Raw genomic sequence first — 16,388 nt, 5'->3', positions numbered from 1 at the left:
TAAATGAGAACTTTTCGATCAATTTTGAAAAACTCTCAAACCGCCATACTCCTTCCCTGATGTTGAAAAAGGAAATCCCGCTTAAAATCTGGAAAAAAAAAATTCCGAAAAATCTCTTTTAGTCGGCCTTTGAGTGGGCACCCGATCAGGCGTTCTAGTTCGACCACTTACGTCGGATGAGCAACCAAGCTACTAGGCCCAGCCAGTCATCTGAGCAATGTGGTTGAGCGGTAGACCCCAAATGGTTGGGTACATTTTTAAGGATACCCTACCCAGAGTATCCGATCCATCAGTGTGGTTGAGCGGTAGACCCCGAATGATTGGGTACATTTTTAAGGATACCCTACCCAAAGTATCCGATCCATCAGTGTGGTTGTAACACTGAGTCTGTTGAAATCTGAATTGGTTTCCACTACACTTTTTACATACTTTATACTACTGTACTAGTATTAAGCTAAGGCCTTGTGTTTGTCGGGCCAATAATTCATATTTGTTGATTTCTGGTCCATGTAAGTGATGTAACAACTTCTTGTTTGCCACCGTCGTCTGCATTGACTTATATATAAGCTAAGGATTTGGTCAAGTCAGTAAAATTAACCCCGTCCAATAAAATTTTTACACACGCACTTTCAGATAATTAAGGGACACTGTTTTTTTATTGTAAGATGCTATAAAGAAGAAACTCTTCAGATAATTAAGGGATACTGTTTTTTTTTTTGTAAGATGCTATAAAGAAGAAATTCTTGGTCATTATCCGAGAGTATGCAATAGGTAAACTCTGAAAGCCAATAGTTCCGCTAGGTCGTTCCCATCTAGAAATCAAATTTAAAACCTAGCTTGTTGTGTAGTTGTGTCAAAAGTTGCAAAGATGATGAAATGTTAGAATTCAGAAATGGCACACCAAGAATAACATAAATGTAGCACAGAAATGCATGACGGCATAAACCTTACATTTCCGTATCTTATTTTTCCAGATGTACCTCAAACATCTATCCTATCATTCCTGGAGAATGGAGACTTTAATTTATTGTGATGACTAATAAACACGTACTCCCCATGCATAAAACTCTTCCATGCATGCAATGCAATTGCACTTAATTAATCACCAGACCTCAACCAGCGGCGCCACCACAATGGGACTCCTCACGGTATAACTACCGCTCTCATCTTCCCAAACCACAGAACCATACCCAACATCGCCGGTGCCATTGAGCGTGTAACGCACGCCCAGAGTGTAATTCTTCTTCTCGTACTTATTCTGGAACGACAAAGAACCAGGAGTCACATACACCAATGAATCCCCCGGCAACCCCAGTTGGGTAACGTTAAACGTCGCCGGCCCATCTCCGACGTACGTCACCGTCCTCACAAACTCCTGGCTCACCTCCTTCTCAGTTCCGTTGGTAGAATACAAAAGAATAAAGGACGGATAATTCAGATCAGAAGATGCGGTTTCGCAGGTGTAGTTGGATTTCGTGATGGTTAAGATTTGGTCTCTAGTGAAGTTCATGGAGCATAGAAGATTTATGTAGTCTTGTCGCCCCGCATCGTATATAAACCCTGGATTTAATGCACGGTTGGGATCAACTTGTCCGGCTCCCATGGCCAACGGATTAGCGCCCGCGTATTGTAATCCGGAGTCTGTAATTGGCGCGTTGGAGTTATCCAGCGGGTTTGCGGTGGTAACCATGGCGGATCGAATCGCCGCCGGGGACCAATCCGGATGCGCGCCCTTTAAAAGCGCGGCGATCCCGGAAGAATGAGGGCACGCCATGGATGTTCCGGAGATCATGTTATATGCGTTTCCTGATTCACCGGAATCTGGAATCCAGGACGCTAAGACCAGTGTTCCCGGCGACATTAGGTCGGGTTTTAGAACCCCCGGACTGCTCGGCGCCGGACCTCTTGATGTGTAGGATGAGACCACCGGCGCCGGCTTTATTCCGACGAATGTCTGGTGAAACTTGATGCTGGCTGAGGGTGAGGATACGCCCCCGGTGTAATTGAGCAGAATCTGTGCGGCTTCTGGGCTGATTGCAACGCCGGGGTAATCGAAATAAGTGCCCTGGAATATTTCAGGATCGTCGGTAAGGTAGATTCCGGCCGTGGCATTAGCGTCGGAGATGTACGACATTTGTGAGCCGAATGATCCGACGTTGTCGCAAACGATTATGCCGTACGAGTATTTGGAGAGCAGCTCGGTTGAGTTACAGGACGATATTGTCTGGTTATAGATGAGGGGAACGTTTTCGATAACGGCGTTATCCGGATATGTTGTCCAGCACAGAATCTCCACGCCGTTTCCTAGACTCAACGTTCCCGCCAACCAACGGTCAATGGATCCGGCGGCGGTTGTGAGGGCCCACGGGATTCCGTTATGTAATGTTCCGAGTTCCGGGCCGTCATTTCCGGCCGAGGAAGAAACGAGGACTCCTTTTTCCATCGCGCCAAACGCGGCGATGGCGACGGGGTCTTCATATAACGGAGAGAAGTTAAATCCTAGAGAAATTGAGATCACGTCAACGCCGTCGGCAACCGCCGTGTCAATGCCGGCGAGTACATCGGAAGCAAAGCTCGCCCCGCTGGCACCGACCTTATACATCGCCAATCTCGCGAGCGGCGCCACCCCTCTCGCGGTTCCGTTGGCGTAGCCGAAGAACGAAACGTCGTCGACGTAATTCCCGGCGGCGGTGGACGAGGTGTGGGTCCCGTGGCCTACGTCATCCCTTGGAGAGCTTGAAAGACTGCTTGAGTTTCCGGCGCCGGCGCCTTTGTAGAAGTAACGAGCTCCGATCAGCTTTTTGTTACACAACGAAGAGTTAAAATCCGGCCCTGTTTGGCATGTCCCCTTCCACCTATCCGGAATTTCACCCATGCCGTCATCTCTGAAACTTGGACTTTCCGGCCAAATTCCGGTATCAATCATTCCAATGATCACATCTTTCCCAAACTGAGCCGCCGGCCAAAGCCCTGTTGTGGGATTCAGAGACAGGAATTCAAAGGTATGAGTGGTATCCAGGGCGGTAGATTTATCCTTGTAAGCGTGGACAAATCCTGGAGATTTCTTGAGAGATTCAAGCTCATCCTCGGACAGGACAGCACTGAAGCCATGAACAACGTTATTGTACGTGTAGACCAGCCTTTCCAGGGTACTGTCGGAAACTACAGAATCAACAATGGAAGAATACCACTGGTGGTGAGTGAAAAATGCCAGTGGCATATGTGACTTGTCCATGTGGACAATGTAGGTGGATTTCTGGGCAGAGATTGAGCATGTCTGAAACAAGAACAGTGTCGACAAGATGAGAAGAGGAACCCCTCTGAAAGACTCCATTTTCCTTTATGAAACTTTTGGTGGGAATTTCTTTAGTCTATGGCTTCCGTATTTATACCATTGTTGGAGCATGTTAACATTGTAAAATCCAGAAAATCTGTCAGGGCATTGCTTGGCCTTGAACGGCATCATTGTTTTTATCAAATGGCCGGGTGTGACATTGATATGTTCTCCCATAACCAACAACTTTTGGATGTTAAAGCATTGGGGCTAGCTCAATTGGTTCGGCCGATCAACTTAAATTCTTACTTTAGTCGCAGTGTAAGGGGTTCGAAGAATCTGGGAACTGACCTCCTCTAGTGGCTCTTGGGCAGGAATTGTAAGGAGTTTAAAATTAGTCTCACCTAAGCTGGGATACCTAATGTATCAAAAAAATAAAAAACAAAACAAAAACTTCTAAATGTTATGCATTTGGAGTTTTCTTCCTATGTTAGTATCATGCAAGAATTGAATCCAGGTACATGCCATTTGTCTCTTAGGATCGGATGAGACCAAAAGGAATAGAGTGCATTGAAGAAGATGAAGAGATCAGAGAGCTTATTTGATTGATTTTACTAGGAAATTATTATTGCTTTTAAATTTTTGTTTTGATTTTTTCTTGTTCATATTAGTGTTTTGGATGTCCTTATATTAGGATAAATTGTTTTGATTTTTTGTTTTTGTATTTTTAAAACCTTTATTCCATTATAGAGTCATATATAACCAAACATCAATACTGATAATCATTCCAATTTCACCCTACTATCAAACATAAAAAAATATATATATATTTTCACCAAAACCCATACCAGTATTCCGATTTCGAATTCCGAATCCCATAGTATTACCCGTTGTCAGTTCATATTCATCCACAAAAGCCAAATGCATATTAGTAAAATACTAGGTTCTGCAATTTCTTTAGCATTAAAGTGAGGAAAACCCCAAGATTCTTGTTATTGAAATAGCAGTTTTTAATCCAGCTGGTTCCAATCTCTAAGCATCTGTTCAGGAATGATTCTCGAGACTGAGCAATCTGTTGTTTGGAATTTTTGATCTTTTGAAGCTTCTCAGAACTTTGGTTCATGGCTTGGGAAGTAGGATTTGGTTCAAGAAATGGTAAAAACAGCAATGGATTTCTTGTTTGTTCGATTCTGAACTGTAAACACAGCAAATATTTATGTCTTTGAACACTATTTTTGGTGCATCCAAAGATGTCTTGGAATAGTTTGAACACAAGGACTAATGTGCATACATACAGTAAAGATCACATCACCATCTGGGAATCATAGGGGCTATTACAATTGGGCTTCTAACTCTGTACTTACCACTGTCATCAACCCATGTTATTGCACCAGATGTGATTTCTCCTGTTCTGTTACCCTTATAGCTCAGAACAAGTGTATAGCTCTTTGTTTCGTGCTTGCTTTCAAACGAAAAACTTGCATTGTGGACAGTGATATCTGAATCTGCAGGGAACGTGATATCGCCAACCTTAAACGTTGCAGGGCCGTCTCCAACATAGGTGACAGTCCTCACAAATGTCTGATTCACAGCTTCTGCTGTTTCACCGCCAGGGTACAGAAGAATAAAAGAAGGGTAATTGAGATCAGAAGATGTGTTACTGCAACTATAATTGGTTGATCTAGTGATGGTTTGAATTTGGGGTTGGGTGAAATTCATGGAACACAACAGATTCACATAATCTTGTGGGGTGGCATCATATATGAGCCCGGGATCAAGAGCACTGTTTGGATTAACTTGTCCTGCTCCCATGGCAAGAGGGGTGGCAACAGTGTATTTCAGGCCCGAATCTTTTATCGGATCCTTGGTGTTATCGTAGGGGTTGGCTGTTGTAACCATGGCTGATCGTATGGCAGCCGGGCTCCACTCTGGATGTGCGCCTTTAAGGAGTGCAGCGATGGCAGAAGAATGAGGACAGGCCATGGATGTGCCCGAGATCATGTTGAAAGCGCGGGATTCCATTTCCATTTCCATTCCCACTCTGGTAGATATATGAGAGGTTGGAATCCAGGCAGCCAGGACTAATGTCCCGGGAGCCATAACATCGGGCTTCAAGATCCCGGGAAAGCTGGGCGAAGGGCCTCTCGAAGTGTAGGATGCAACAACTGGGGCAGGTTTTGTTCCCAGTAATGTCTGTTGAAACTTAAGGCTGGCATATGGTTTGACACCATTCTTGGCATAATTGATGACAATGGAGGAGTTTTCCGGGCTGATTATAACTCCAGGGAACCTGGAGAACACTGTGGACTCAAAGATCTCTGAATCATCAGAGATGAAGATAGCAGCAGCCACTCCAGATTGGGAAATAATGCTAATTTGGCTGAATAATTGCCCTGTATTGTCACAGACAATAACCCCATCACCAAACCTGGAAAGCAACTGAACAGAATTGCAAGCAGATATGGTCTCATTGTAAATAAGTGGCAGCCTCTCAGAACTCCCCTTTCCATGGAAAACAGTCCATCCAATGATTTCTTGACCATTTCCCAGACCCAAACTCCCCGAAAACCAACGATCAATCGAGCCAGCTGCAGATGTTAAAACCCATGGGATTCCATTATGCAATCTCCCAATTCCATGCCCTGCATTTCCAGCTGAGGCAGAAACAAGAACATTCCTTTCCATAGCCCCAAATGAAGCTATGGCAATGGGGTCTTCATACAAAGGCACAAAATCAAACCCCATAGAAATTGAAATCACATCAACCCCATCTCCAATTGCCTGATCCATTCCTGCAAGAACATCAGACCCATACCTCCCTTCTTCCCAAAGCACCTTATACATAGCCACTCTAGCTTTCGGTGCTATCCCTCTCGCTATCCCGGGGGCATAGCCAAAGAAAGAAGCAGCTTCAACATAATTCCCAGCAGCAGTTGAAGATGTATGCGTGCCATGGCCTGCTATATCTCTCCCTGAGTTCATAGTTATAGTAATATTGGGATTTGCAGCCACAACTCCTTTATTGAAGTACCTAACACCAATCAGCTTCTTGTTACACATAGAAGCTTCAAACTCCTCTCCTTCCTCACATATCCCTTTCCACCTCTCAGGAATTTCTTCAATTCCATCATCTCTGAAGCTTGCACTCTCCGGCCACACTCCGGTATCAATCACACCAATAATCACATCTTTTCCGTACTGAGAATCCGGCCACAGTCCCGTGGCCGGATTGAGAGACAGAAACTGGAAGGTGTGGGTTGTGTCAAGAGTGACGATTTTGTCCCTGTAAGCTGAGACAAACCCTGGGGTTTTCTTGACAGCTTCTAATTCTTCATTGTCAGATAAAACTGCGCTGAAACCATGAAATGCGTGGTCGTAAGTGTAGAGAATCCTGGTTGGGTTTCTTGGATCATTTGATGTTGGGGTTTCCAGCTTGACAGAATGAAGAATGGAGGAATACCATTGATCATGTGTGGAAAAAGGTGTGGGCATGAATGATTTGTCCATGTGGACGATGTAGGTTGATTTGTTTGCAGAGATTGAGCATGCATGAAAGATGATCAACGACAGGACTAGGAAGAGAAGATGAACCCCTTTCACTGATGACTCCATTTTTTTTTCTGTGACTTCAACTTCATTATATATATATATATATATATATATATACATATATATATATATATATGAGGGTTTATGTGAGGAAAAAACTTCCAGGTAAATGTGGGGTTCCGATATGGGCAATTTATATCATGGACACAGTATATTATGAACATAAATTATGTACATTATAAACATGAATTTTATATTTTATGAAGTCAAATTTTGCGTATTAGATCAAGTTCACAGTGCACTATAAACCCTGGTTCACGATATATACATTCCTGCAAAGTGAGGTGACAGTATAGCGGCAGCTGGGCAGAGAAGACGGTGACTTGTAGAGTCTTGAACGCAATATTGCGTAACCTCAAATTTAAGCTATGCTAAGAATGCTTGCAAGACATAATATGAGAAGACAGACAAACGTTCTGTTCGAAGCAACTGGGGAAGATTTGGAGATATTTCTCGCAGATTCACTATTATATTCTTAATTGTAATAGATCCAATTTAAGCATTATTGTACTCTGGAGTTATGTGATTTGTGTCCTACTTTCAATTATTAAGGGCATATTTGTCCATAAATTTATTAATTTTTATTGTTGACTTCTTTGGAGTATATATTTTATTCTAATTTTGATCCTTCATTAAAAAAAAAAAAAAAAAAATCTGTTCTAAATGCATCAAAAGTGTAAAATATGGTCTTTCGCACATTTCTTCTCCATTATTGTTTATGTATAAATCTATTGCTGCAATTTTTGAATGTCTATAAGATCATTACAAAAGAACTCTTGTAGGACATGATTTTGCTCTTATACATAATTATAAAAATGATAATGCAAAAGAACGGTGTGAAAAGTTAAATTTTACACTTTTACTTTGATAAATAACACTTCATAAACAGATTTCTTAGTAAACGATCAAATTTGAAACAAAATTAATACTCTAAGAACTAATTATAATCAAATTAACAGTCAATAATCAATGAACCAGTCATAGAATTAACTCTTTTAAAAAAAATTATTGTGTAAAATTTACACACATTTCCCATCACTGGTCTTATAAATAAGAAAAGGTTAACACCCCATGCATGCTTGAAAGTGTGAACTAAATCTTAACTTTTTTTTTTCAGCAAAAAGTCCAAATGATGCCATCTAGACCAACCAACCCTTGTTGGTTCCAAATTTTATTTTCTACTTTTTTTCTCACAAATTAAGCAAAAATCAAAAGAAAATATGGTATATAATATTACTATAAAGTTGACTAGCAAATCTGCAAACCCAAGAAAAATCTTTGACCAGGAAATTGGGTATGGTAGCCATGGAAAAAGTCAGACAAATTAGAGATGGGATCCAAAGTTCAAGCACTAATTAGGGCATTCAAGTGTTCATACATATGCACAAGTAAAAAAAAATCACAGAGGCAGACCAATGTACTAAAAAAGAATATGAAAATGAAAAAAAAAAAAAAGAAACAAAAGAAATAAACATCCTACAAACCTTTTGTATGCCCAGGAAACAGAATGAATGCCTGGGGGGGTCCAATTTCTCTTGTGCCTGCAAGAAAGACCTGCTTCTTCTCCTCCTCCTTTATGGTTTGTGGTGACTTCACTGATTACACGGGACCCGCTTATCCGCCGCATATTGAATTTTGTAGGAACCATGTACCTGATTGCACTCATTTGCAGCCAGCTGTCTTTGGTGACAATGGCTACCTCAATAAAATGTCACTACCAGACACCTAACTATAATGCAGAATGACAGGTATTTTAATGCAGAGAACATGAGCTGCAACATTGTTTCATGAAAATTTGTTCATTGTGGGGTTTAAGATGGTATTCAACTCTATCTGGCTGTATTAAAGCACAGTGCACCCTTATTGGCAGCTAGGTAGCCATATCAGTATAAATAATAGCTCTGTCCTAGAGCGCTGTTCAGAGAATAATAACTACATGCAGTTTTGGGGGTATGGGAAGCAGCAAAATTGATCACAAGTAAACTCCTAGCGTCAAATGTTGCTACAGGAACCTACACAAGCAAAAGGTATAAACTAGAGTGCAAAGGCGAAGACGAGTGGTATTTACAGAGGCCAGGTATCAGAAACAAAGAACATCGATTTCAGTTCAACCTTTATAAGAGGAATGCTGAGGCTACTGCTCATCATCGGTTTCTTGTCTTCTCAATAAGGATGTGTTGTTGGTTTGGACACTACTTTCGTAACCACTACTATCACCTGATTCAATCATCCGCTTCTGCATCACCCTCTCCTTCACTCCGTCATGATGTGAACGTGCATTGTCCCTTCCAGCTCTTTGGTCCTGACGATGAAAACCATAGATGCATTACACACAAAGGAGACACTTGCCTACATATTATTATGTATTGAAAAGGATGAGGTAATCAAAAAGTTCCGAGGCATTCTCAAGAGATGTATTAAGAATGAGTTAATAGGAGGTAAGTAGGTGTGCCATCCTTGATCAAACATGTCTCTTATGACAGATTTTCTAAAGTCTCACTGCTCTATCTCTTAAAAGTAGCAACTCAATCATACCTATTAAGAAAGTTTACCATTCTGAGACAGACAACTTTTATGAAGAATAATTATGCATGTATGCTGAAAAGTATAGGGTAGGAAAGTTTACTAAAGTATCATGTTGAAGAGAAAAAGAAAAGTTTCAGCTTTATTAAACAAAAAATGATAACCACAGCAGGGAACAACAGTGATGAATTTCATGCTTGTACCGAAACATGCTTGTCCTCAACAATTAAGAAATTTAATCATGGCGAAATTGATATGCAGATATTAACTTGTTATTCATATCTCCCCAGTGATGAAGTTGAGCAATCAATCTTTAGAGGGAAGAGTTGTGATTATATCATATTAGGAGGTAGGTTCGAGCATGCTTAGCAGTCCTACTCATATATAGCAACTGATTCAACAGTTATGGTAATAAAGTTTTGATAGGGAAAAATGGAAAATAAAACTCACATCTCGAAAGGGGAAATCATCAGCTTCAAGCATGTGTATTACATGGCCCATCTTTGGCCTCTTTTGTGCATTTGGGTCTACACAGCGTAAAGCCACCAAGAGGGCACGTTTCAATGCTCTTGAAGAAGGTTTTTCAGGTAACTTGGGATCTAAAACTCCCTCAGAATTGCGGTTTGAAACCATGGTTTTTAGCCAATCAACTAGGTTCACCTGAGAATTAATATAGCAATGTTAATAACAAAATAGAAAGCAAATTTAAAGAGGTCTCCAATATAACAAGTAATCTTTAACAAGTCATTACAAACCTCTCCAGGTGGGCGGCTATAATCCACTGGATTTCTTCCAGTAATTATCTCCATCAGAAGAATTCCAAAACTATAGACATCACTTCTTTCATTTAACATGCCAGTGCTGGCATATTCTGGAGCAACATAGCTGCATCATAAAAAGAAGAAGCTTTTTGAATAAGTTTTCCTAGGTCAGCCTAAGGGTTAGCAATTAAACATAAGCACTGGACTTTAAATATTCCTCACTGACCCAAATGTTCCCATAACCCGAGTGGTAATGTAACTCTTTTCAGAACCCAAGAGCTTAGCCAAGCCAAAGTCAGATACTTTGGAATTCCACTGTTTATCCAGCAAAATGTTGCTTGATTTGATGTCACGATGAACAACTTTGGGTTCAAGACCTTCATGAAGATAGGTTAACCTGTGGACATCACCAAGCTTTTGTTATTGCACTGAAAAAAAAAATTCTGCAGAATAGAGAATTAACCTATGGACATCACATTCAACAGAAGTATACCCTTTTGCACATCCAAGAATGATATTCATCCGAATTTCCCAGGTAAGAGGGCTGCAGGGTCCTACATCTCCATGGAGCCACTGTTCCAAGTTTCCATTGTTGACATACTCATACACAAGCATCCTGAAAACCACCACATTTATGAGATAATAAATATTAATCAATCACCAATCCAAGTAAAATTTCAAAATTGAATATAGTATTCAATGCCTAAAGCTCTAAGATAAATACCCACAGAATGGAAAGTAATAAATTGAAATTACCTATGTGCTCCCTCGGCGCAGTAACCAAGCAACCTCACCAGATTCTTGTGCCGGACACGCCCAATTGCTTCAACTTCAACCTTAAACTCCCTCTCAGCTTGTCCCCTGAAAAGAAATCACATAAAGAAAGTAACCCTTAATTACCTAAATTTCAGCTTTGACTATTATGCACAAGATTAACAACCAAAGAATGAAATGTTAACAAAGAAACAAAATATTAATGGTCACCTGTTATTGAGCAGATTCTTTACAGCAACTTTAGTGTTGTCCTCGAGAACACCACTGTAAACAATGCCATAACCACCCTCACCAATCACATTCTCAACGGTAAACCCATTCGTGGCTATTTCGAGCTCCCTCAGAGTATACCAATGGCCCCACCCCAAGTGCGAAACCTCGGGGACAGTAATGGCAGGCGCCTGATCACCCGACCGCGACTCTCCACTCCCGTGCCTGGACCCGCTGCCAGGAGCGACACGCTCCGGGTACGAAATTCTGTGGCCCTTCCCTATTTCGATGTTAATTCTCTGCTGCCCACCGGAGCTGTGGCTCTCGTCGTCCAAAAGTTCGGGCTCGGGGACCGGGTCGGGTACCGGAGCTGGCAAAAGCTTGGGCTTTTCTGGATGGGTTCTGGAGGGGTCAATCCGGATTTCCTGAATCTCCTTGGAGGCGTTGGGGATTTTGGAGTTCTTGTGAGCGAGAAGAGTGGTAGTTGACTTCTTACTGCTGTTGCGGCGGGAGGTGAACCAGAGGGAGGCGAGGAAGAGAACCAGCACAATTGCAGCTCCGACACAGATGCCCAGAACGACCCATAATCGCAACCCGAATATCGAGGTGCGCTTCGATAGCTCATCGTTCAGAAACGCCGACATTCTCTTTTTCTTCTTCTTCTTCTTCTTCAGCTTCTGCTGTGGTTCAACGAAACTCGACAAACCACATTTACAAAGAACCGTTGAAGATTGAAGGGACGAAGACAAAAAAACGAGCAATTAGCCGAAACTGTACATATTGTGAGCGTTGTGGGTTGGATTGGGGTGACCGGTGAGTGAGTGGTGGCATGGGGTCAAAGGAGCAGCTGTATTGATGTGACTCTTGGAAAATGGAGGAAGCCCCACTCAATTTCTTGTCTACACTTTGTTGTTATGTACGGTTTTGTATGTACACACTTTTTGTTATGTACGAATTAATGAATTATATTCAGTCACGGTAAAAATAAAAAATCTTTATCAAAATAATTCATCATTTTCATTTCTAGTTTCAAAATAATAAAGTACGGAGTATGATTTAGGGTGTGTTTGGTTCAAATATGGAAATCATAATTGAAATGAAAATCAATTACTTGTAATTGTTTGGTAGTATGATGAAATTGAAATGATTAAAAATATTGATGTTTTTTTATGTACAACTTATAATCTAAATAATTATTTTAAAAATATAAAAACAAAAAATCAAGACAATTGATCTAAGTAGTGATAATATGAGTAGATAGTGGCACTGAAGAAGTCGATGAAATAAAGGAGTATGAATGAAAATGCTACAAAATGAGGAAGTCATGAAATGAGGAGTGATAAGGTTAAATTAATAAAATGATACATTATTTCAATTAGGTAATGAGATTTGTAATTATAGAAAAAATCAAATATTATGTTTTAAAAAGTTGTGAACTAAACAAAGTGTATAACTTTCATTCTCATTTCTGGTGTCTAACCCCATAAGTCAAATACAACCTTGCTCAATTAAGGCCTTTAAATAATGAAAGTGAATTTCTTTCAAAACTAAAAAAAAAAAAAAATCCTTTTTGAGTCTTAAAGATTCCAAATGCCGTTTAAGAATTAAATTTAGAATGGAGGGCATCATCTAAGTATCGATCAAAGAAGTTAAGCAGATTTTTTTAGTAATGGAATCGATACGACGGCTGCGAATGGAAAGAGTGGGCCGATCGGAACCGAAATAGAGATTTATATTTATATATAGTAAAATAAGGAAAGGAAAAAAAAATAAAGACGAAATAAATGTATTGCTATCCATCTGTAATTTGTCAGTGTTGCCGACAGTATTAATATCAACCTAACTTGCAGCAAAGATATCTACCGCATACTGGATTACGAATTCTATTCTATGCTTTTAATAACCCAAAAAATAAGTATTCAACTTATTAAAGAAATAATTGTTGGATATGGACATATGGTTATGATAAACTATTGTAAACTAATTAATACAAGTAATGAAGCAGCTAAGCATATATATACAAAGTATGAAAGGAAGGATGATGAGGACAAGCACCAACCGGAAATTTTTATTCTTTTGCATGACGTTAGACGAGAATCGATTCACATACATATCTAGGAATTTGCAGATTCTTTTTTGAGCAGGAAATAAAGTATGGAATAAGAACAAATTGATAAGTTCACCAGCTACAACAGCTCAATTATGTTGATGTTTGCTTTGTGATATAGTTAATAAACTAGAAAGGGGCATCAGTGTAACTGGTGAGCCAAAAAAACAAGGGAACCAAATATTTTTCAGCATCCTTTAGGCAAATTTGTAAGTTATTGATTAAGAAGAAGAGACACCTGGTGATGAATTGTTCCCGGAGCAACTCATGTCTAAATGCAGCCTTGATAATGAATCATTCCTGCATATATCCTGCAATTTTAAGAAGAATCCCGAGTTATCTTCAAAAAAAGAAGAATCCCGAGTTAATTTACAGGCATTTGGCATTTGACTGAAGTAATGGACCATTTGAGACAAGTTTTACCTTTGTAGAAGCCAAATGGTTAAGCATCCCATAATGATTCTGCATTGGTGTCTCGAAGACTAGGGGACTCTCTGAATTAGTGGTGTTCTTCATAGAGGATACATTTTGTTGGGCTGAAGGATTCTGATGGGAGATTTCAAACCTGTTCTGCAATGAAATTTCTTGGTCTCCAGAAAAATTAGTTGCTCCTCTTGTGTTTGGAATTACATTCTCATCAAATGCACTCCCTGATGGAGGCAATTGAATTGATTGGAGAGATCCCTGGAAATAGCCCGGATACAAACTCAACCCATTCCTCATTGTCAACATCTGCAAAGCCAAACTCTAGAGTAAGAGAGAGGTTCTAATTATGTCTTAGGAAGATTGCAAAATAACAAAGAGCCTAGAGTAGTCTTTGATCAGAACACTTCATTTTTCCCAGTACAGAATTGGTCATTTAAGGGGGAATACAGATTATTTCAAGAAATATATCTATCCAACCAAACTCTAGTTAATTTGTTTCTTTGCTTTTGTGATAGAGATATGAAAGCATTCATTAATGTCTTTCTCATCAACCATGGTATACCTAATCACACAATGAATTAAAGGGAATGCATCTTTTCCTCTGCTGGTTGTTTTAGGTAAGATTGTTAAACCCCGATAAATAAATGCAATATAGAAAAAGCAAATTAACTAAATACCCAAATAAGAACGACCAAGGTAAGCATTTGATTATTAGAGTTTGGCTCACTCTCGGATAAAAATAAATAAATAAATGACATACCTGTTTGGTGAATATGGTTGTTAACTGATTGGTTTAGAGGGTATAATTAGTTGATAACTAGTTGATTGTGAAAAGGTGTTTGGTAAATTAACTGTTGGCTGATAGTTGATTGGTATAATTTCTTTTCTCAAAAGTTAATTGAAAAAGTTGTTTTGAGCAACTTTTTGAATTTTAGCATTTTAGAATTACAAAAAGCTGATTAACAAAACACTTATATTGATTTTTTTAACAAATCAAAACAACCAATAGTGGCCAAATAAGCCAAAATTGAGTATAATAACTCTTTTACCAAACAGGTGATAGATGTCTTTATGAAGATAAGCAAAGCAGCACAAAATTCTATCCACTGGGGTGGTCTATTGCTGCAAAGAGACAAACTCTAATAAGCAAATGTTGTCTTCATTGTAATTATGATGTATGCAAAATTTTATCCACTGGGGTCTGGGGTGGTATCACTTCATAATTTCTAAAACAATGCATTTTATTTTTGTCAATCAACGAAAAGTATACCTAAGTACAGTAGTGGATGAAGTACAACACTATAAAATCAGGCAATAAACAGCAGGATTAAATACCTGAACTTGCAATTGAAGCTGCTTCAAATATTCAATTGCTTCATCAAGCATTGATGCCTTATCAGTCTATCACAGAAAACAAACCCAATAAAGACCAAGGAAAACCACAGCACTGTAAAAAGATGGAGAAAAGTTACTATAGTTAAGAATAGTCGTACTTTATTAGAATTTGGAATCAAGTTCTGCAGTGCTTTTAATTTCTCATTGATTCGACTCCGCCTCCTCTGTCCACATAAGTGTTAGCCATGTAAATCAACAGTAACATCCTCTATATTCAAAATTAAATCTAAGGCATTTGAGTCATAGCAGACCTTTTCAGATAAATTATGAACCTCTGCTGATCTACTCCTCTTTGATCCTCGCGGTTGAGCCTGGTTACTTGGCGCATCTGAAGTTTCACAATCCTGATAAATGCTTGATGGTTAATAATCAAGTACAGTACAAAGGAGTATATGTATTTACTCTAAGATTAGAGCAACAGTTTTAGTACGTATGATCAAGGACAAAACAGCTAATATTGAGCTCATCACCATGGTTTGTCTATTGTGAAGTATTGTTAGCTTTGGCCTGATGGACCATTAAAGTTTGTCCCACAAGCAATCCACTGCGTGAGGACATCATTCAATTCTTCACAAAACCAATCACATGAGAGTCCGTTTTATTGATGAAAGTGAAATGTAACAATGACCCACAAAGTGTTGTTTATAGCGATTACTACATATATAAATTAAATTTTTTGAAAATAATAACAATAATAAATCACAATCACAATCACCTCAAGAGTAAAAGCGAAATCGTCGACCTTGTTATCATGTGCAAACTCAATCCCCTTTGAAGAAGTGATGGCTTCACAATCCCCAATTCCAGCTGAAGAAAATGCATTCACAGCATCCTCCTTCACTTGTGCTCCGTAAAATCCGCAAGGATCGGATAAATTAAGGCTAGAAGACGACTCTACCACAGCAGCAGAAGATCCATCTCTCATCCGAGACTCTAAGTTGTTGGAAGCCACCGTCGTTGATCGAGCAAAGAGACCGCCGCCGCCGCCGGCAGCAGCAGCAGCGGAAGCGGAAGAGCCGTGGAGAAGATTTTGAACAAAGGAAGACATGTCCTCGGATTCGAGCGAGTGTGGATGACGGGGGTTTACTCCGTATGGATCCGCCATTGCTGTTAGTCCTCAGAAAAAAATAATAACCAGGAAGAAACAAAAACAGAAAATTACAAAGAAAAGCCAAATTTAAGTATCCTCGTGTGTTTTCCAAGCTCACTGCTCTGAGCGCAAGGGTTTTCTTAGTTCATGGAGATTAAGATGAGAGCTTCTCACCTTCTCGGTCTATCATATGCACTCTCCTCTCTCTCTAAAACAGAG

General features: G+C 39.7%; 3 protein-coding genes across 3 annotated transcripts; all 3 read right to left on the bottom strand.

Moving 5' to 3' along the window:
- Positions 1–860: 860 nt before the first annotated feature.
- On the bottom strand, positions 861–3,334 carry LOC116022052 (subtilisin-like protease SBT3). Its single transcript, XM_031262605.1, has one exon. The coding sequence runs from the start codon at positions 3,332–3,334 to the stop codon at positions 1,103–1,105; it is 2,232 nt and encodes a 743-aa protein (XP_031118465.1). The 3' UTR covers positions 861–1,102.
- Positions 3,335–4,427: 1,093 nt separating this feature from the next.
- Positions 4,428–6,906, bottom strand: LOC116022031 (subtilisin-like protease SBT3). The gene has a single exon (XM_031262580.1). It carries the CDS (start codon positions 6,884–6,886, stop codon positions 4,583–4,585), a length of 2,304 nt encoding a protein of 767 aa, XP_031118440.1. The 5' UTR covers positions 6,887–6,906; the 3' UTR covers positions 4,428–4,582.
- Positions 6,907–8,663: 1,757 nt separating this feature from the next.
- Positions 8,664–16,388, bottom strand: LOC116022883 (probable serine/threonine-protein kinase At1g01540). Its single transcript, XM_031263782.1, has 12 exons — positions 15,795–16,388; positions 15,331–15,423; positions 15,178–15,243; positions 15,020–15,085; positions 13,663–13,990; positions 11,152–11,707; positions 10,924–11,028; positions 10,661–10,783; positions 10,394–10,564; positions 10,162–10,291; positions 9,857–10,066; positions 8,664–9,185 (listed from the first exon to the last, which is right to left on the bottom strand). Exons 1-12 carry the CDS (start codon positions 16,182–16,184, stop codon positions 9,018–9,020), a joined length of 2,406 nt encoding a protein of 801 aa, XP_031119642.1. The 5' UTR covers positions 16,185–16,388; the 3' UTR covers positions 8,664–9,017.

The sequence above is a fragment of the Ipomoea triloba genome, chromosome 1 (assembly GCF_003576645.1).
Source record: "Ipomoea triloba cultivar NCNSP0323 chromosome 1, ASM357664v1".
NCBI classification, from domain to species: domain Eukaryota; kingdom Viridiplantae; phylum Streptophyta; class Magnoliopsida; order Solanales; family Convolvulaceae; genus Ipomoea; species Ipomoea triloba.
This window is presented reverse-complemented; position numbering and strand designations above follow the sequence as displayed.